The sequence below is a fragment of the Cnephaeus nilssonii genome (genome assembly GCF_951640355.1).
Source record: "Cnephaeus nilssonii genome assembly, chromosome: 5".
NCBI lineage: Eukaryota > Metazoa > Chordata > Mammalia > Chiroptera > Vespertilionidae > Cnephaeus > Cnephaeus nilssonii.
In genome coordinates, this window is record NC_137076.1 from 71,588,676 (window position 1) to 71,607,973 (window position 19,298).

General features: G+C 38.8%; 1 protein-coding gene across 4 annotated transcripts in view; it reads left to right on the plus strand.

The window, feature by feature from the left end:
• The window catches only part of UIMC1 (ubiquitin interaction motif containing 1), an 83,136-nt gene that overhangs the window by 55,203 nt on the left and 8,635 nt on the right, over nucleotides 1–19,298 (plus strand). For 2 of the 4 annotated variants that reach the window (XM_079770516.1, XM_079770515.1), the window contains exons 11-12: nucleotides 13,861–13,917; nucleotides 18,137–18,215. In XM_079770516.1, coding sequence (XP_079626642.1) covers nucleotides 13,861–13,917; nucleotides 18,137–18,215 — 136 coding nt within the window. Of the gene's footprint in view, nucleotides 1–13,860; nucleotides 13,918–18,136; nucleotides 18,713–19,298 lie in introns of those variants that run through there. The other 2 variants (XM_079770518.1, XM_079770517.1) reach the window with 2 other exon arrangements.

The window sequence follows — 19,298 nt, forward strand, 5'->3', positions numbered from 1 at the left end:
GTCAGGAGGGCCTCTGGGCAGTATTCCACCAGGCCGCTTACTCTGCAGGCTCTCAGCAGCAGCCCTCCCTGAGACTGGGGGACTCCAGCGGAGCTGAGACTGGGCGCTGCCATCTTGTGGCTATGGGTGCCGCCATTTTGTCATGGAGTGACGATTAATTTGCATATTACTATTTTATTATTAGATAGGATTATTTTTGCCTGTGAGGTCTGTGTTAAGATGTCAGCCAGATAGAGTTAAGGGAAAGATGAAAGGCAGAGAAAAGCAATCTGATTGTCAAAGTGGTAAGAATAAGCTAGTGAGAAATAGATCATTGGAGAGTTAGGGAAGCTGAAGGCATTAACTGTGTACACCTCGGGGCTAATTCACAGAGGTGTGGCTTAGAGTCAGGATACTGCCAGAAGTGATTATCTCTTCATGGATATCTCCCAGGAAAATAATGGTGTGTAAGTGGTTGGGTGGAGCTAACAAAAGGACTCAGGCCTAAAATAGGCTTGACTTGGGTGACTCAGCAAAAATCATTTCTTTAATTGGACAAATTGATTTTTTTCTTTAATATATACCTGTATTTGCCTACCTGAATGTAATTTGTACCCCATTCAGTCCTCTCACTTATATTAATGTGGCTTCTATGGTACCCAGGACAATTAGATTAAATATATTGCTATTGATATCTAACTAAAGAGGTGTTTACTCAGTGCTCTTGGGAAATAGCATAGGTTTAATAAAAATAACATGGATTTGGGAGACAGACTGACCTGAGGGGAGATACACAAGTCCAAACACAGTGCAGTTGAATAGATAAGATATGCACATGAATAACTGTAATACAAGGTCAAATCTACTAAGGGACATACAGATAAAATCCTTGCTGTTTCAGAGGAAATGTGATTAGAGATTAAGAGGGAAGGGCATTAATGTAAAAGAACAGTAGACAAAAATCACATAAATAGAAGAATGTGAAGGGTGTACAGGAAAAAGCAAGCAATTTAATGTGGTTGTAGTGTGGGCAGTATGAAACGGAATAATAGGCAGTTGGAGAACAACAAATGTACCAGTAACTTGAGTTTTATGAGTTAATATGGGGCAAAGTTTTTTCCAACTGTAAAATAACTTTGTATGCTTACCCCACTGTAGTATGTAGCACTCTTTCAGATGCAAATGTTGGAAATATAATTAAGTAACCTTAAGCAAAAAAGAGGAAGTGTGCATAGTAATTGAGAAGTCTGGTACAGGCTTCAGGCAGAGCTGATGTCTTTCTCCATCTTTTGACTTCACTTATCTATTCAACAGATAGGCTTTTTCTTTTTCCTATTAATCCTCATTCCTATAATCTGTTAGAATTGAGTTTATTCCAAATTGTGGTAAAATTAGGTCAGTTATAAATATTGTGTTTGCCTTGTCTTTTTAAAAAAATGTTTCTATACACAGCTTTATTGAGCAATTGCTAGGCTGGAGCCTTTTAGAATCAGGGATGTGATTGCTGCCTGAAAGTTGGGTTGCTGCCTGAAAGTTGAGTTGTTGTTTTTTGTTTTGTTTTTTTAGAGGTAGTGGAAGGTTGTGGGCGGTAGGGGGCACGGTGGTGGTGGTGGCGGAGGTGGGGGGTGGGCCTACAACCCAGATATGAGGCCTTAACCGAAAATCAAACCTCAGACCCTTCGGTCAGCTGTCCTACACTCTAATCACTGAGCAACCTTTTAGGGCCAGATGTCTTTATGTGTATAAAATGATACTATCTCTGAAGCCATTGATTAATTTTCTTTGTATAGGGATTCAACTTAACAAAAATGTTTGTGTCTTGTTATTAGTACTGGGGGGAAGAGGGTGCTTGAGAGGTGATTAGTGATATGGTATAAAGCTGGATGGGACCTCAAATTTGTATTTAGGGAATTCACAATTCAGTGAGGCAAACAGACTTGGGCACAACTAAGTATGATACAAATCATTTGAAGTGCTAAAATAGAGGCCCGAACCACTCACAGAGGAGGAAGGGATCACTTCTGATTCACAGGGGTGTGGTAAGAAAAAGAACAGATTCTTACTTCAGTGTTCCCTAACATCTTTTTTCTATTAAAATTTTGGATCTACAATAGCAATGAGCCTTGAAATGTATAAATTGTCTGAATTTCTGATAAGAGTTATTTCTTTAAACGGGCTTACTAAAAGTGGAATTACTGGATTATATGTATAAAGTTTTTAGATTGCTTTATTGGAAGGTTATACTCATTTAAATTCTCACTAGTAGCAAATGAGTGTACCTATCATCATACCATTCCAAATACTGAGAAATATTATTTTTTTAAAAGCTTAGCATATTTCTGGTAATCGATGAAATTTCATTATACTTTATATTTCTTTGATTAGTAGTAAAGTTGAAATCCTCTTTGTGTTCTCTGAACTTGGTTTCTTAGTATTTTTTATTTATTCATTTATTAAAAAGATATTTTTATTGATTTCAGATAGGAAGGGAAAGGGGGAGAGAGATAGAAACATCAGTGATGAGAGATAATCATTGATCGGCTGCCCCCTGCATGCCCCCTACTGGGGATTGAGCCCGCAACCGGGCATGTGCCCCTGACCGGAATTGAACCTGGGACCCTTCAATCCGCAGGCCGATGCTCTGTCCACTGAGCCAAACCGGCTAGGGCGGTTTCTTAGTATTTTTATTATCAGTTTATATGAGTTCTTTATAAGGCAATTGGCTTTTGCTTTGAAGGTGCTTTCCAAAATTTTCCCACCCACCCATCAATTTTTACCAAGTTTCCAGATTTATGCAGCTGGGGCAGCAACCCCCTTCTTGTGTGAATGCTGTCAAAGCTTTTATTTCTTGAAGCAGAAGTGGTGCTGATCCTGCAGAAAGATCTAATCGGTGTGAATAGAAGTGGCACTGATACGAGAAAAAGAGTATTAGAATTCATCCAGAATTAAGAAGGGGAGTGGGCAGCAAGGAGAAAGGGTAAAAAATTAATTGCCATTGATGATGGAAGGAGGAAGCTAAGAGGTAGGAAGTGGTGGCCTGATATAGGGGTTGTCTTAGTTGTCTTTTGAAAACTTTTGTTCAACCTCTCTGTGGAACATTTCCTCATAAGCAGCTCCACTATGGTGCATCAATAAAGTTGCTGTATGATTTGGTATGTGAAATGGCAGTCTGAATGTAATCTGTGTCTTTTTGAGTCCTCAGTGCCTTTGCTGTTCCCATCTTGTTCCTCTCAATATTGACTGTCTTTGCTTACTACTACTTTTTAAAAAAATACATATTTTATTGATTTTTTACAGAGAGGAAGGGAGAGGGATAGAGTTAGAAATATCGATCAGCTGCCTCCTACACCCCCTGCTGGGGATGTGCCCGCAACCAAGGTACATGCCCTTGACGGGAATCAAACCTGGGACCCTTCAGTCCACAGGCCGACGCTCTATCCACTGAGCCAAACCGGTTAGGGCTCTTTGCTTACTTCTACTCACTGTGCCTTGCTGCTGAAAAGCCAGGCTTCAGGATTTCTTTTAGCAATTTTTTTTTCTGCTAGGTGTGCGTATTCCTTCCTTGAAAAATAAAATAGCTCTTATTAACACCTGAGTTAATACCCAAAGCATTATGTGTTAAAGGAATATTAACAGCTAAAAACCACTTTGAAGAAGTTCTCTTACTTTATGATCTAGTCATACTTTTTAATTTAGGCACCTCGAACAATTTTCAACTGGTGTGCTGCAAGAATTTAAAAACATCAATACCTGACTATTTAGTCAGGGGCACTGACCTCCTTTCTTTTAGATTGTCAAATAAAAAATGACAACAGCCAACACAACAATAGCCGTCATGTGTGAATGAATAAAAATTATACCTATTTTTTTTGTCAGATCAACAAAAAATATATTTTTGGTGTGCTGCAGAATTCTAATAATTAGTTTAGGTGTGCCATGTGATGAAAAGGGTTGAAAATTGATGATTTGGAGCATGTTAAGAAAGAAAATTCAAGGAATTAATATTAGATCAGTCATCTCCTTTAGAACTCATCAGGACTATAATTACCTTACAGGGTGTTATTGTTATCTCCAATTTACCTGTGAGGAAACTGGTATCAGAGAAGTTCAGTACTTGTCCAGCATCAGTTAAGCAGCAGAGCTGGGGCCAGCGCCCAGGTCTCCCTGACTCCAGAGCTAGCGTTCTTCATTATTATGTTCTATCTGCCTTTCCACATGTGGAGACGGGGATATACATAGGGCAAAGTTTGAGGACACCATAGAAGCCTCAGTCAGTTTTAGGAAGTCAGTATACTAGAATCCTTCACCCCTGAATGCAAACATGGAATCTTATCTCATCAGACTTGACCTTGTCAGCTTTTCAATTACCTGGAAGAAACAGTTTGATGGATTCAGACTATTTTCTAGTAAACTGAGTTAATGTGACATAAGTCACCTTTGTATAAGCATATGTGCAAAGTCAAAGGATCAAACAAACTATTGGAATTACTTCTGTGGTGGCTGTGGAGATTGACCATTCATGGACTGACTTGCTAATAAGGAATTTTCTAAGGGCCTAATATAAAGGAAACTCTTAATAGCAAGATGTTATTTTCCATTAAGCAAAAGGATTTAATTTGCCAAATCTTTATAAATCATACCTAATTGTAACCAACAATAGCTACCATTTATGAGCACCTAGTATATACTGGGAACTGTGCTTTTTGTATATTCTGTTTTAATTCTCAGAACAACCTTTTGAAGCAGATATTATTCCACTTTTATAGAAGAGGAAACTGAGGCTTGACAGGAAAATAATTTCCCAAGATCACATACAGTACTTAGAAAGCAGCTAGAGCTGGGATATACAGTCAGCTTTAATTCAAAAGCTTATGCTCCGAAGAGTCATCCATGAAAGTTCAGATTAAAAAAAAGTTTGAGAATACTAAATCCAATATGATAGTCAATATATTGTTTTAAGAATTTATGGTAAGACTGTGGTATAAGAACAAAGTAATAACGGTTTTGAGAATAAAGGCTGCTTGTGTGGAGATAAAGGATGGAATCAGGAAGAAGCACACAGCTAATTGGTTTTGGTAATGTCTAGTTCTTAAGTTGGATGATTGGTTTGCACATATATTCTTTTGTACATATTATAAAACATTTAAAAAAGCTCACGTATTTGTATTATGTTCCATTGTCATTCATTTCACTTTCATAGGAACCTTGATAAAGGTCACTGTTGATCCTTGCCTAGACTTGTTTTTTAAATATTGAGGTGTCAATATTTAAACAAATTTTTAAATGAAAAGTGGTATATGGGCCGAAACCGGTTTGGCTCAGTGGATAGAGCGTCGGCCTGCGGACTCAAGGGTCCCAGGTTCGATTCCGGTCAAGGGCATGTACCTTGGTTGCGGGCACATCCCCAGTAGGGGGTGTGCAAGAGGCAGCTGATGTTTCTCTCTCATCGATGTTTCTAACTCTCTATCCCTCTCTCTTCCTCTCTGTAAAAAATCAATAAAATATATATTTTTTAAAAAATGCCGAAACCGGTTTGGCTCAGTGAATAGAGCATCGGCCTGCGGACTGAAAGGTCCCAGGTTCGATTCTGGTCAAGGGCACGTACCTTGGTTGCGGGCACATCCCCAGTGGGGGGTGTGCAGGAGGCAGCTGATTGATGTTTCTCTCTCATCGATGTTTCTAACTCTCTATTCCTCTCTGTAAAAAATCAATAAAATATATTTAAAAAAAAGTGGTATATGCTCACTGAAAAAAATTGGCAACATAGAAAAATAATCATCCCAAATAATCACCCCTCCTTCCCACTCACTGAGTTAGTTGATATTTTAGTATATTTCCTTTCAGTCTTTTTTTTTATTGTTTAAAGTATTATAAAGAGTAGTATATATGTCTCCGTTTTTTCCCTCATTGACCTTCCCCCAGTCTCTTCTACCCCCCAGCACATGCCATCACCCCCCCCACCCCCACCAGTGTCTTGCGTCCATTGGTTATGCTTATATGCATGCATACAAGTCCTTCGGTTGATCTCTTACCACCGCCCCCCTCCCCCCCAGCCTTCCTGCTGTAATTTGACAGTCTGTTCCATGCTTCTCTGCCTCTGTATCTATCTTTTTGTTCATCAGGTTATAATGTTCTTTATTATCCACATATGAGTGAGATCATGTGGTATTTATCTTTCTCTGCCTGGCTTATTTCACTTAGCATAATGCTCTCCAGTTCCATCCATGCTGCTGCAAATGGTAAGAATTTCTTCTTTTTTATAGCAGCGTAGTATTCCATTGTGTAGATGTACCATAGTTTTCTAATCCACTAATCTGCTGATGGGCATTTAGGCTGTTTCCAAATCTTAGCTATGGTAAATTGTGCTGCTATGAACATAGGAGTGCATATATCCTTTCTGATTGGTGTTTCTGTTTTCTTGGGATATATTCCTAGAAGTGGTATTACTGGGTCAAATGGCAGTTCCATTTTTAAATTTTTGAGGAAACGCCATACTGTTTTCCATAATAGCTGCACCAGTCTGCATTCCCACCAACAGTGAAGGAGGGTTCCTTTTTCTCTGCATCCCCTCCAGCACTTGTTGTTTGTTGATTTGTTAATGATAGCCATTCTGATAGGTGTGAGGTGGTATCTCATTGTTGTTTTGATTTGCATCTCTCAGATGATTAGTGACATCGAACATGTTTTCATATCTCTCTTGGCTTTCCGAATGTCCTCTTTTGAAAAGTGTCTATTTAGATCCTTTGCCCATTTTTTGATTGGATTGTTTATCTTCCTTTTGTTAAGTTGTATGAGTTCCCTGTAAATGTTGGAGATTAAACCCTTATCAGAGATAACATTGGCAAATATGTTCTCCCATGCTGTGGGCTTTCTTGTTGTTTTTTTGATGGTTTCTTTTATTTTGATGTAGTCTCATTTGTTTATTTTCTCCTTAGTCTCTCATGCCATAGGATCTGTGTCTGTAAAGATATTGCTATGACATATGTCTGCAATTTTGCTGCCTATGGAGTCTTGTAGGATTTTTATGGTTTCCCGTCTTACATTCAAGTCCTTTAGCCATTTTGAGTTTGTTTTTGTGTATGGTGTAAGTTGGTGATCTAGTTTCATTTTTTTGCATGTATCTGACCAAATTTCCCAGCACCATTTATTAAAGAGACTGTTTTGACTTCATTGTATGCTCTTGCCTCCTTTGTCAAATATTAATTGAGTATAATGTCTTGGGTCAATTTCTGGGTTCTCTATTCTGTTCCATTGGTCTATATGTCTATTCTTGTGCCAGTACTGGGCAGTTTTGAGAACCGTGGCTTGGTAATATAGCTTGATGTCTGGTATTTTGATCCCTCCAACTTTGTTGTTCTTTCTCAGGATAGCTGTGGCTATTCAGGGTCTTTTTTTATTCCAGATGAATTTTTGTAGAGTTTGTTCTAGATCTTTGAAATATGCCATTGGTATTTTAACAGGTATTGCATTGAATCTATAGATTGCTTTAGGTAGTATGGACATTTTAATGATGTTGATTCTACCAATCCACGAACATGGTATGTCCTTCCATTTGTTTATGTCTTCCTCTATCTCTTTTTTCAATGTGCTGTAGTTTTCCGAGTACAGGTCTTTTACGTGCGTAGTTAAGATTATTCCTAGGTATCTTAATTTTTTTGGTGCAATGGTAAATGGGATTTTTTTTTCCTTTCTCTTTCTGTGAGTTCATTATTGGTGTATAAAAAGGCCATAGATTTCTGGGTGTTAATTTTGTATCTTGCCATATTGCCAAATTCATTTATTAGGTCTAGTAGGTTTTTGATGGAGTCTTTGGGGTTTTCTATGTATAGTATCATGTCATCTGCGAATAAGGACAGTTTTACTTTTTCTTTTCCAATTTGGATGCCTTTTATTTCTTCTTCTTGTCTGATTGCTATGGCTAGTACTTCTAGTACTATGTCGAACAGGAGTGGTGAAAGTGGGCATCCTTGTCTTGCTCCTGTTCTTAGGGGAAATGAATTTAGTTTTTGCCCATTGAGTATGATGTTGGCTGTAGGTTTGTCATTTAGGGCTTTTATTATGCTGAGGTATGATCCCTTTATTCCCACTTTGCTGAGAGTTTTTATCAAGAAAGGGTGTTGGATTTTGTCAAATGCTTTTTCTGCATCAATTGATATGATTATGTGATTTTTGTCTCTCCGTTTGTTTCTGTGATGTATCACATTTATTGATTTGCGGATATTGTACCATCCTTACATCCCTGGAATAAATCCCACTTGGTCATGGTGTATGATCTTTCTAATGTATTGCTGAATCCGATTTGCTAGAATTTTGTTGAGGATTTTAGCATCTATATTCATTAAGGATATTGGCCTGTAGTTCTCTTTTTTTGTGGTGTCTTTATCTGGTTTTGGGATTAGCGTAATGCTAGCTTCATAGAAAGAGCTTGGAATTGTGACTTCCTCTTGAATTTTTTGGAATAGTCTGAGGAGGATAGGTTTTAGTTTTTCTTTGAATGCTTGATAGAACTCCCCTGTAAAGCCGTCTGAACCAGGGCTTTTGTTTGCTTGAAGATTTTTGATCGCTGTTTCAATTTCTTTGGTAGTTATCGGCCTATTCAGGTTTTTTGATTCTTCTTGGTTGAGTTTTGGGAGCTGGTATTTTTCTAAGAATATGTCCATTTCATCTAGGTTGTCCATTTTGTTGGAATAGAGTTGTTCATAGTATTTTTTCATAATTGTTTGTATTTCTGTGGGATCTTTTGATTGGGGCATTTAATATCCATTTACATTTAAAGTTATTATTGATAGGTACTTTTGTTTGTTGCCATTTTTATTTTTCATGCCTGTGTTCCTTCTTCGCTTCCTATTTCTTCTTTTTACAGCAGACCCTTTAACATTTCTTGCATTGCTGGTTTGGTGGTGATAAACTCCTAGTCCTTTTTTGTCTGTGAAGCTCCTGATTTTACCCTCAATTTTGATTGATAGCCTTGCTGGGTACAGTATTCTTGGATTCAGACCCTTCATTTGCATGACTTTGTATATTTCATTTCATTCCCTTCTGGCCTGATGTGTTTCTATTGAGAAATCAGTCGCTAGTCTGATGGGAGATCCTTTGTAGGTAACTTTCTGTCTCTCTCTGGCCGCTTTTAAGATTCTTACTTTGTCGTTTGTGTTTGCCAATTTAATTATAATGTGCCTTGGCATCGGTCTTTTGGGGTTCATTTTGTTTGGGACTCTGTGAGCTTCTTGGACTTGTGTGAGTTTTTTTCTTCCCTATATCAGGGAAGTTTTCTGTCATTATTTCTTCAAACAGATTTTCTATTCCTTGCTCAGTTTCCTCTCCTTCTGGTACCCCTATTATGCAGATGTTGTTTCGTTTCATGTTATCCCAAAGTTCCCTTAGGCTCTCTTGTTTTTTAAGCTTTTTTTTCTAGATGCTGCTCAGCTTGGATATTTTTTCCTACCTTGTCTTCTAGCTCACTGATGCAGTCCTCTGCTTCTTCTAGTCTACTGTTGATGCTTTCTATTGAGTTCTTTATTGCAGTGATGTCATTTTTTGGTTCTTCTTCATTTCCTCTTGGTTCTTACACATATTGTTGAATTTGACTTCCAACCTTTTCAGCAACCTTATGACAATTTCTCTGAATTCTTTCTCTGACATATTGCTTGCCTCCATTTCATTTACTTCCTTTTCTGGTGATGCCTTCTTTTCTTTCGTATGCGGGCTGTTTCTTTGTCTCCCCATGATCTCTCCTCTCCGGGTGTCTGGTTATGTAGCTCTCTCTCCCCTGCGTTGACTTAAAGGCACAAAATGCAACATAACAAGGCACAACGCACAAGGCACTGAACACAAATGTATTCACGATACTAATAACCCCAAATAAAGGTGACCACCAGAGAAAAGAGGATTTGGGGATAAAAAAAAAAGAGAGAGAGAGTTCAACAATGACATTAAGAAAAGGAAAAAAAAGTAAGAAAGAAAAAAAAGAGAATAAAAAATAAGGGGGAAAACACTATTTGTGTGGGGAGAAAACTCCAATAGAACAACAACTAATCCAAAAAAAAAATGCAAATAAGTAACACCAGATATGAATGCAAACTACAAACAACAACTAATAACAAGCAAGGAGAGGAAAAACAGAAGCAAAAGAGAGAGAGAGAGAGAGAGAGAGAGAGAGAGAGAGAGAGAGAGAGAGAAAAACAATCACACAAACAAACAAACCAATCTAATGAACAGTCAAACTAACAACAACAATAGGACAGAGAGAAAGAAGGGCAAAACAAAATAAAACAAAAAACATAAATAAAAACAACAAGAACAAACAAAAAAGGGAAAAGAAAAAAATTTGGATAGTGAAGAAAGAGAAGAGAGAAGTGTGTATGGACTTGGAGCAGGGGATCGGAAATTAGATATTATAAGTAGGATGGATTTTTAACAGGGGGTAAAAAGAAGGAATAGGGAAAATCTAAAGCAGGAATAGGGTAAGAGAAACAGGACAACAAAAGGGGAAAAGTGAGGAAGAGAGTGTTGGCATAAAGGTTGAGATAGAGTGAAATGATGCTAAAGGAAAAATGAAAATAGAATGTAGAACACTAATCCCAAAATAAAATATAGAGAAAATAAAATGAAACTTATAAAAAAGGAAAAACAGTAGTAGTAATAATACTGATTAAAAATAAAAATATAATAATTAAAAGGGTAAAATCAAGTGAGAAAAAAATAAAATTTAGTTTCTTAAGTAAAAAATAAAAATGTGCAGTAGTGAAGGTCATTCACTTCCTCTACTGTTCTGTTTGGCATGCCTGTTTCCTGTCAGGTAGTCAGGACAGTATTGAAGTTCCCTGTGTTCCACAGCTCCTCTGTGTCATACGCCACAATCTTATTTTCAAGCAGGCAGTATTTCTTTGTTACTCAGCCTGCCTGTGGTTGTATTTACACAAGAGTCAGTTTGTGATTCAACCCCTGGGTGGCAGTGTTTCTGTATTGACATCCGGGGCTATAAGTCCTCTCTACCCAGTATTTAGAATTTGTTTTCCCTGCCGCACTTAATACTGGTTTGAGGTTATAGACTGCCCCAGAGCTGGTTTTCTGATCCTTTCTCCCTGCTCTGATCCCCAGATTACACAAAAACAACTTTCCCCTGCAGTCTCTGAAAGTGTTTTTAATTGGGTGATCCTGTGTACTGAGCTTAGTAATCAAAAGCAAGGATTTAAAGAGAAAAAAGAGCCAGAGTAAGTGCACGAACTTGCGACTTTTTCGCCCCAGCACTGCGTGCAACTCTGCTCACGTCTCTGTGCATGTCTTTTTCCCCTGGCACAGTGCAGCTGGTTTACTGGTAAAGCTTCAGTCTGCCTTTTTGTGCCCAGCCCAGCTATAGGTTGATTTCTAGAGTTCTTTTCTACCAGTAGCCCTGTGGACCCCCTTCCACATTCGTGGACTACGCTGGCCCCAACGTCCGCGGATTTTGTGGGGCGCAGACTTCCTCTGAACCTCTAAATCCTGCTGCGCATGTTTTCCCCTTCAGCCTGGATCGCAGACCTCACCTTTCTCTGGGCGAAATCTGACCTTTCTGTGAGTCCTCGTATTTGCGCTGCTTGAGACCTGGTGTTTGTAGGTTCGCTGCTGGTCCCTGGGTGTAGTGGTTGTAGGGTCCCGGGTGGTATCTGATTCTTCCCTATTGAAGGTAAGGCTAGGCTTCCAATCACAGCCACTCTCCCCTTCAAGATGATGTGGTCTCTGCGGCAGAGCCGGTTGCTCCGGGAGAGATTTCAGCAGCAGTGGAGGCTGCCTAGTCAGGGGAGCCCGGTCGGTCCGGCAGTCCCCAACAGTCCCTTGGAATATAGCTGTCCCTCACTCACAAATAGACACTCCCCATATGGCAACACACTTTCGTTCTCTCACACACTATCTTGCAGCCTGCATTCCTGTCGGCAGCCATCTTCCTATCCTCCTTTCAGTCTATATTTTGAATTCCTGCATAGTATTTTATCCTGTATTTGAACATTAGGTCATTTAAATTTTTTATTGTTATAAATAATGCTTTGATAAAATATCTGTTTTACAATCTCATCTGAATTCACATAATTCCTCAGAGTAGATTCCCAAAGTATAATTCATGGGTCAGAAGATATGAGTTATTTTAAAATTCTTGATATATATTGTCATATTGCTTAAGTAAAAATTCCAGCTGTTAAAGAAAAAGATTGAGCTATATATTTTATACACAAGTACTAGTAGGAACTAGATATTCACAAAAACTAGTAGGAACTGTTTTTCTAAGACCTCTAAATTATTCAATACCTCATGGACTGAGAAAACATAAAAAAACCCCAATTAGACCAAAGGAGTTGAATATACTTTTTTCAAAGAAGATATACACGTGAAAAGATGATCAACAACATTAGTCATTAAGGAATTAAAAGTTAAAAAACACAGTCAAATAACACCTTATACTCAGTAGGATGGCTATTAACAAACCTGAAAATAACAAATGTTGGTAAAACTGTGGAGAAATTGGAACCCCAGTATATTGTTGGTGGCAATGTGACATGATGCAACCACAGTGGAGAAAAACATAATGAAGTACTGACACATGCTATAACATGAAAACATATGTTAAATGAAGGAAGCCAGTTACAAAAGCCCATATATTGTATGATTCCATTTATAGGATATAGCCAAAATAGGCACTCCACAGATTAGTGATTGCCTAGAGCTGAGAGTTTTGGGGAAAATTGAGTATGAATGTTAATAAGAACAGATTTCTTTTTCAGTTAACAAAATGTTCTAAAATTGATGTGGTGATGGTTGTACAACTCTGTGGATGTACTCAAAACTATTGAATATATGTGAATTATAGCTCAATAAAGTTTTATATTGAAACAAAAAAGAATGATGACAGCAGAGTCAGGATGGGTATTGGAGGTATGAGGATAGTGGAAAAGATGTGAAATAGACTCTGGGAGAGTACAAGAATATACTGACTATGGGAACATAGTAAGATTGGTAGGCAGTACTTGAGGGGCCTCTTGAGGTTTGTGGACTTAAATATAATGTGAGCCCAGTTGGCACTGTTGTGCTGCTCAGGTAGGAACAAATAATAGGTGGAGTGCTGGACTTAACCAAAATTGGGTTTTGCCAGGGAGTACAAAAGAAATTAGAAATAAGTTGAGGGAATACTCAAGGGAATGATTAGATAACCGTGAGATCTAACTTAGGAAAGAAGGAAATTGAGAACATAAGAGGGTAAAGAACACTGAAAAAAGTGATAGTTTGGAATTAGATATCCTAGAGAGGCTGAGAAATTATTGGAGTTAGGGTATTTAGAGCGAGTCAGTTAGAAAAGATCAGTGGTGGTGATCAGAAAATGGGACATCTGAAATTGAGAGCTTGCAAGTGGCACTATTATTATTGACAGGCTCAACCAGGGTTTCTCATTGGAATCACGAAACATAGACAATGAGCAGATTGTTATCCTACTTCTCTCAAGGATGGTACAAAACTGGTACCAACCATTCTAAATGCAGCGGACAAAGATTAACTCATCACATACAATGTATGCCTCAGGGCATTAGGCTTACTTCTCTCTCAGAAACCCCCTTGAGAAAGGCTGGGATGGTCATCAAGGAACTGAGAGGCAAGAGCATTTGATGCATCATACCTTAGGTTGAAACCTATAAAATCTACAACTTGATATGTTTCAGTGTAATACAGTATATAGATATTGAAATCACCAAGAATGATGGCAGGAGTGGTGAAGAAAAAGACAGTGATATATTAAAATTTTCAGTGAATGGTCGGGAAATGTGGGTGGCTGGTGGAGGGCAGGTGAATAGAACAGGCAATGACTACTTCAGGGCTGGGTAGCAGGGGTAACACCTGATTTGTGCTTCAAACTAGGTTTTTCCAGTAGGCTGGAAGCAACGAGGAGGAAGAGGATACCTACCCCAACTCCAGGTCAGTAGTACTGTGGTATAAGGAAGAAGAAACAAGCCAGTATTTGAGAAGGTACAAGGCAAAGAAGTATCCTCAGAGGACAGCCATCTTTCAGTGAGAGCAAGAAGATGAAGAGAATGTTCAGAGGAGGTTGAGAATGTCGTTGGGGAGTGGAAGTGGGGGTTGTTGATCACTGACAGGAATTACAGAAGGCAGAGTCATTTCGAGAGTAGGAGTGGATGATTGGATCAGATTAGAAAAGTCCTCCCAGATGACAGATTAGAGTTATGTGGGGATGAGAGATGCCAGGGAGGTGTCAAGGTAAACAAACTTAAGGCATGTTTTATCCTGGTTATCTCTTAAAGGAGCAGTGCTAGCGAATAGAACTGTCTGTAATGACAGAAATGTTCTATATCTGTGGGGTCAAATATGAAAGCCAGTAGTCACATGGCTATTGACCACGTGAAATGTGGCTCATGGGACTGAGCTGAATTTTAAATTATATTTAACTAGAGGCCCAGTACACGAAATTCATGCGTGGGGGAGGGGGGGAGGGGGAGAGGGGGTTCCTCAGCCTGGCCTGCACCTCTTGCAGTCCGGGACCCCTCGGACATCCCTCTCGCAATCTGGGACTGCTGGCTCCTAACCGCTCGCCTGGCTGCCTGCCTACCTGATTGCCCCTAACCCCTCTGCCTGCCTGCCTGCCTGATCACCCCTAACCACTCGCCTGCCTGCCTGCCTGATCGCCCCTAATCACTCTGCCTGCCTGCCTGCCTGCCTGATTGCCCCTAACTGCTTGCCTGCCTGCCTGATCACTCCTAACCACCTCTGCCTCACCCTCTGCTTCGGCCCTGCTGCCGCGGCTTTGTCCGGAAGGACATCCAGAAGGTCATTCAGCTGTCTGGTCTAATTAGCATATTACACTTTTATTATTATAGATTCTAATTAAGATTTAAATTTAAATAGCCACATTGCTGTTAGGCTAGTTTCTTAGGGGAGGACAGCAGCATTGAGGCAGGCAGCATGTAGGTGAAATGCACCTTTCCTTCTTCTTCTTACAGCACACTGAGGAAGTGCCTGGCTGGGGGAGGGGCACTTTTAATAAGGAACATACACAAGTCTATGGCCTCCTGTAATTTTCTGCTGAGGTGGTTTTGAGGTTGAGGGAGATAAATTGAGAATGACAAATCTCTCTTCTTTGTATATATAATTTCTACTCCTCAAGGAGCCATTTGTTTCACTATTATAGTTCTAGGCCATATGTTTTATTTGTGATTACCTGTCTTTGGATTTTTGGAAACAAATGTGCTGATATTTACATAGTATTGATAATTGTTCTATAATTCTTTGGTTATTTGCTGTTCATTCTTTTTGTACAAATCAGTATGGGAACCACTTAAAACTAAGACCTAACCCAAATTTTAGACAGGCTAATAAGTGCTTATCCTAAGGATGGGCTTAAATCTTTTGGCTAAGGCTAAAAAATAAGTCTGGAGGAATAATAATGATAATTACAATTAACAACTTATGTTTGATGAGTGCTTTCTGTGGGCTGGAAACTCTTACAGCTTATTTGGATTACCTGATGTGATTCTTACCAAAACTCATGAGGGCAGATGCTGTATCATCTCATTTTGTAGATAAGTCAAACTAATACTCAGGTTATTTGCCTATGATGAATACCTAGTAGAGTCCCAATTTGGACACCATTTTGTCCAACTCTAAAGTTAGTGTACTTTATTCCACCAGGCATTGCTCCTTCCTTTTGTCTTACCCGTGCCAAGGCAAGTCCCAAGGGCAACTGTTTCCGTCTCTCAGGTCTTAGTGACATCCTTCCTCTCCTCCATTTTGCTTACCTTGCCTGGTGGTTATTTTCCTGGTAGTTGTTCTCAGACTCCATTGTTCCCTTTTGAAGTCTTTGGCTGTTGTCACCAGCAGCAAGGGTTTTGGATTTCAGTTTCATACTGAATTCTCTGCCTGCTACTAGTTGAAGTGACTGTCCCAACCCTCATAAACTGGAGTTGGAAGCTCCTTTAAGAGCAACTTATACTTTTCTGTTCCTTTGTAGGGAAAACTTAGCTGCAAGGCCCAGTCCGGTCCGTCCTGATTCTAACATTAAATAATAGAATTAGCATGTGGTTCCCAGCAATCTGCCAACTCTCTCCCCTCAGATTCTTTTCCACCCGCCTACTCACTTACTACTTATCTCTTTTTCTCTTCCCATCCTTTACTCTTTTATTTTCCAGGAGAGGCAGCCTGCTCTTATAGAAGAACATATGCTTCTTTTATGTCAGACTTGTATTGGGGTTTGTTGTTGTTGTTGTTTTGGCTTTGTGATCTTGATCAGTTATATAATATTTCATCATTTATAAAATACGGATAATGATGTATGCCTTGTAGGATTTTGTTCTAAGGATTGAGATTATGTTTATAAAGTCTCTGGTACAGAGCAAGTCCTCATAAAACAAGAGCTCTTTTTTCCCCCTTGAATCCATTGCTGTGATTTAATTGGCAAATATTTATTAGTGTCTAATATGTGCTAGATTTTGCTGAGGATGCTGAAGAGATCAAAACAAAACTCAGAATCTCTAAGTTCAGAAAGTTGCATGATGTAGAAAGGAGACTGACATACAAACAAATAACAACAGAAATGTGCTAAGTGCAATAGAGGTATATATAAAGTGCTAGAAGCAATTTTTTTCCAGCCCTGTCTGTGGAATTGTTTCCAAGTATTTCTTTTGGAAAAAATACTGGGTAGTCAAGATGGGGGAACAAATGGAAAGAGAGAGAGAAAAAACAACCCTTAAAAGTTTTTGTAATCTGTGAGGTGCCAACCTTTTAAGAATTGATTTTAGCAGTGCCCTTGATAAAATCTCTCATGAAGTCCTTGTACATAAGATGGAGAAATGTGGGCTGGCTGATAGAGTAGTAGGAGGATTTGAAGGCTATACAACTATGTCCAGGATATTTTTCTCCTGCAGTACTTTATTTTTACTTATAAAATCTCTGAGTTGGAAGGAACCTTAGAAATAGATTACCTACTTTCTCTGTACTCTGCTCTCTTTTTCTCCCTTTTAATTCTTAATTCAACAGTACAGAAAGTATATGGTGAAAAACATACCATCTTCCTAATTCAGTCCTCAAGTGTCGCTGTCATCCTCCCCAGAGACAAACACTATTAATAGTTACTTGTGTGTATCATCTTGTTTTATTATGCATGTCTCTTTACACTTGGTGTTATAGTTAGTTGAGTGTATATGTTGTCTCCCTTAATACATTGTAAGCTCCTTATGACAAGAACCCCACCTCATAATTTCCTATATCTCCTCAAATTACTCACATATTGAAGATTCTCTGTAAATATGGATGAAGATGCTTGTCATATATGCAGATGACACAAAACTGGAAAAGAGCTAATAATATTAGATGACAGAATCAGTATTGCAGATGAACTTGACAGACTGCAATGTTCATCTGAAAAGAACAGGGACATTCCTGGCTGGTGTGGCTCAGTTGGTCAGGCATTGTCCCATGCACCAGAAGGTTGCTGGTTCAATTCCTAGTTAAGGGCACATGCCAGGTAGGGGGCATTCAGGAGACAGCCCATAAAAGTTACTAGTATACTCCCACATTTTCGATGTTTCTCTTCCTCTCTCCCTCTCCTTTCCTCTCTCTCTAAAAATCAGTAAACTATTACCCCCCCCCCCCCCAAAAAAAAAGAACAGGGACAAATATAAAGTTCTGTGTTTAAGGGGGGTGGGGTGGGGGGGGGGGGAGAAATACACAACAGTGTAGTTATCCAAGTATAGAGTTCAGAGATTTGTCTTGATAACATATTATTTGAAGATGATTGGGGAGGGTAGGAGATGGACCTTAATTGCCTTAAGTTCAATTTAAGCCAGTGAGAATTTTGGATTGGAAAGATATAAATCTCTCCCTCAGATACTGCAGGTTGGGGTAGTACACAAAAACCTGTCTTGGTGTGGACTAGGTTTTTAGGTACCGTGGCAAATAAGGCATAAATAGATCTCATTAGCAAATACGGACATACCTTGTAGCTGGCAGTTTCAGTACATATGTTACAGGTGTTATTCTCTGTACTAGAAAGTCAGAAGTTTCTCAGACAGTGCACGTCTCCCAGTGGAGTAGGATTTTAAACTTTGCTTCTTGCTATACGTTTTGTCTTTTATATTCAGAGTCTACTGCTAACTGATAGTTTTTCTTCATTTTTTGTTGAAAGTGTTGACTTGGAGACAAATAGAGGCCCAGAGCAAGAGGGACAGTGGAATTGTGGCCCAGACTTCCCTAGACATTGAGAAGTAAGTATGTGTGCTGTGTTTAGGGAGCTCTTGTTTAACATACCGTTGCTTGGATCAAATAAAAAGACCAGTTTTTCTCTTACCCTGGGTTTCTTTGGCCTGCCAATCACTTTGTTGCTTGGATGACTGAATTTCTTTTTATTATTCCCATTTTATGTCAATGTATGTGGCCTCTGTATATGCCTTTTTATCACCCTAAAAATAATTCTGCTATCCACTCCACTTCCACATTGCTCTTAACTTTAGAATCAGAGCATAAGTGAAAACAGTAAAGCTAAATTTCAATGTTAGTTTTATAAAACGGTTTAGGTATGGTGATTTAGTAGAATACAAGAAAGCAAGAAAATGTGTCACACATACCAAATTAAGGATGTTGAGTTATGTTACTCATGTCTGCAACTTTAATTTTAACATTATCTGCCAAAATAAACTTTATTCCTTATAACTTAAAATGTGTGTGTGTCTGTGTAATTGTTTATTATGTACAGTTAACCCCACCGTTTTGGCTGCATTAAACTAATTTTAAAATTAAATTTTTTTTCTTTGAATTTGCATCTTGGTGTTTTGGGGAAGCAGTGAGCTATTTTGTGATATAATGATAACAGAAGTTGAGTTGCAAAAGGTTGGGCAATATAGAAGACTTCCTTGGGTTGTGGGTTGCAGTTTGACAAGAAAGCACATTTTAAGGGGTTGGGTTTGAATGCTTTCTCCCAACAGTAAAGATATTACCAATAGTACATTAGAGCAGTTAGTCATTAGGCAGAAACGTTTACCTTAGAAACACAGATTTAGACCCTACATTTTAGAGTTTCCTTCCCTAATCCAGTTGAGCAGAGTTGATCCCTTGCTCCTTTTGGAATCACTGTCATGTGGACATTCTTCTAGGACTGTATTCATCACAGTGTATTGCAGTAATTTTGTTTTGTTCATTTTTGACATTTCTATTTCCTTGGCTAGGCTGTTAGTTATCTGAAGGCAGATACTTGCCTTCGTTCATACTCTATTCTTCAGCATCAAATAAAATGTGTCTGAGACAGCAACAACAATAAAACCTACTTGTTGAGTGCCTAATACTGTGTACCA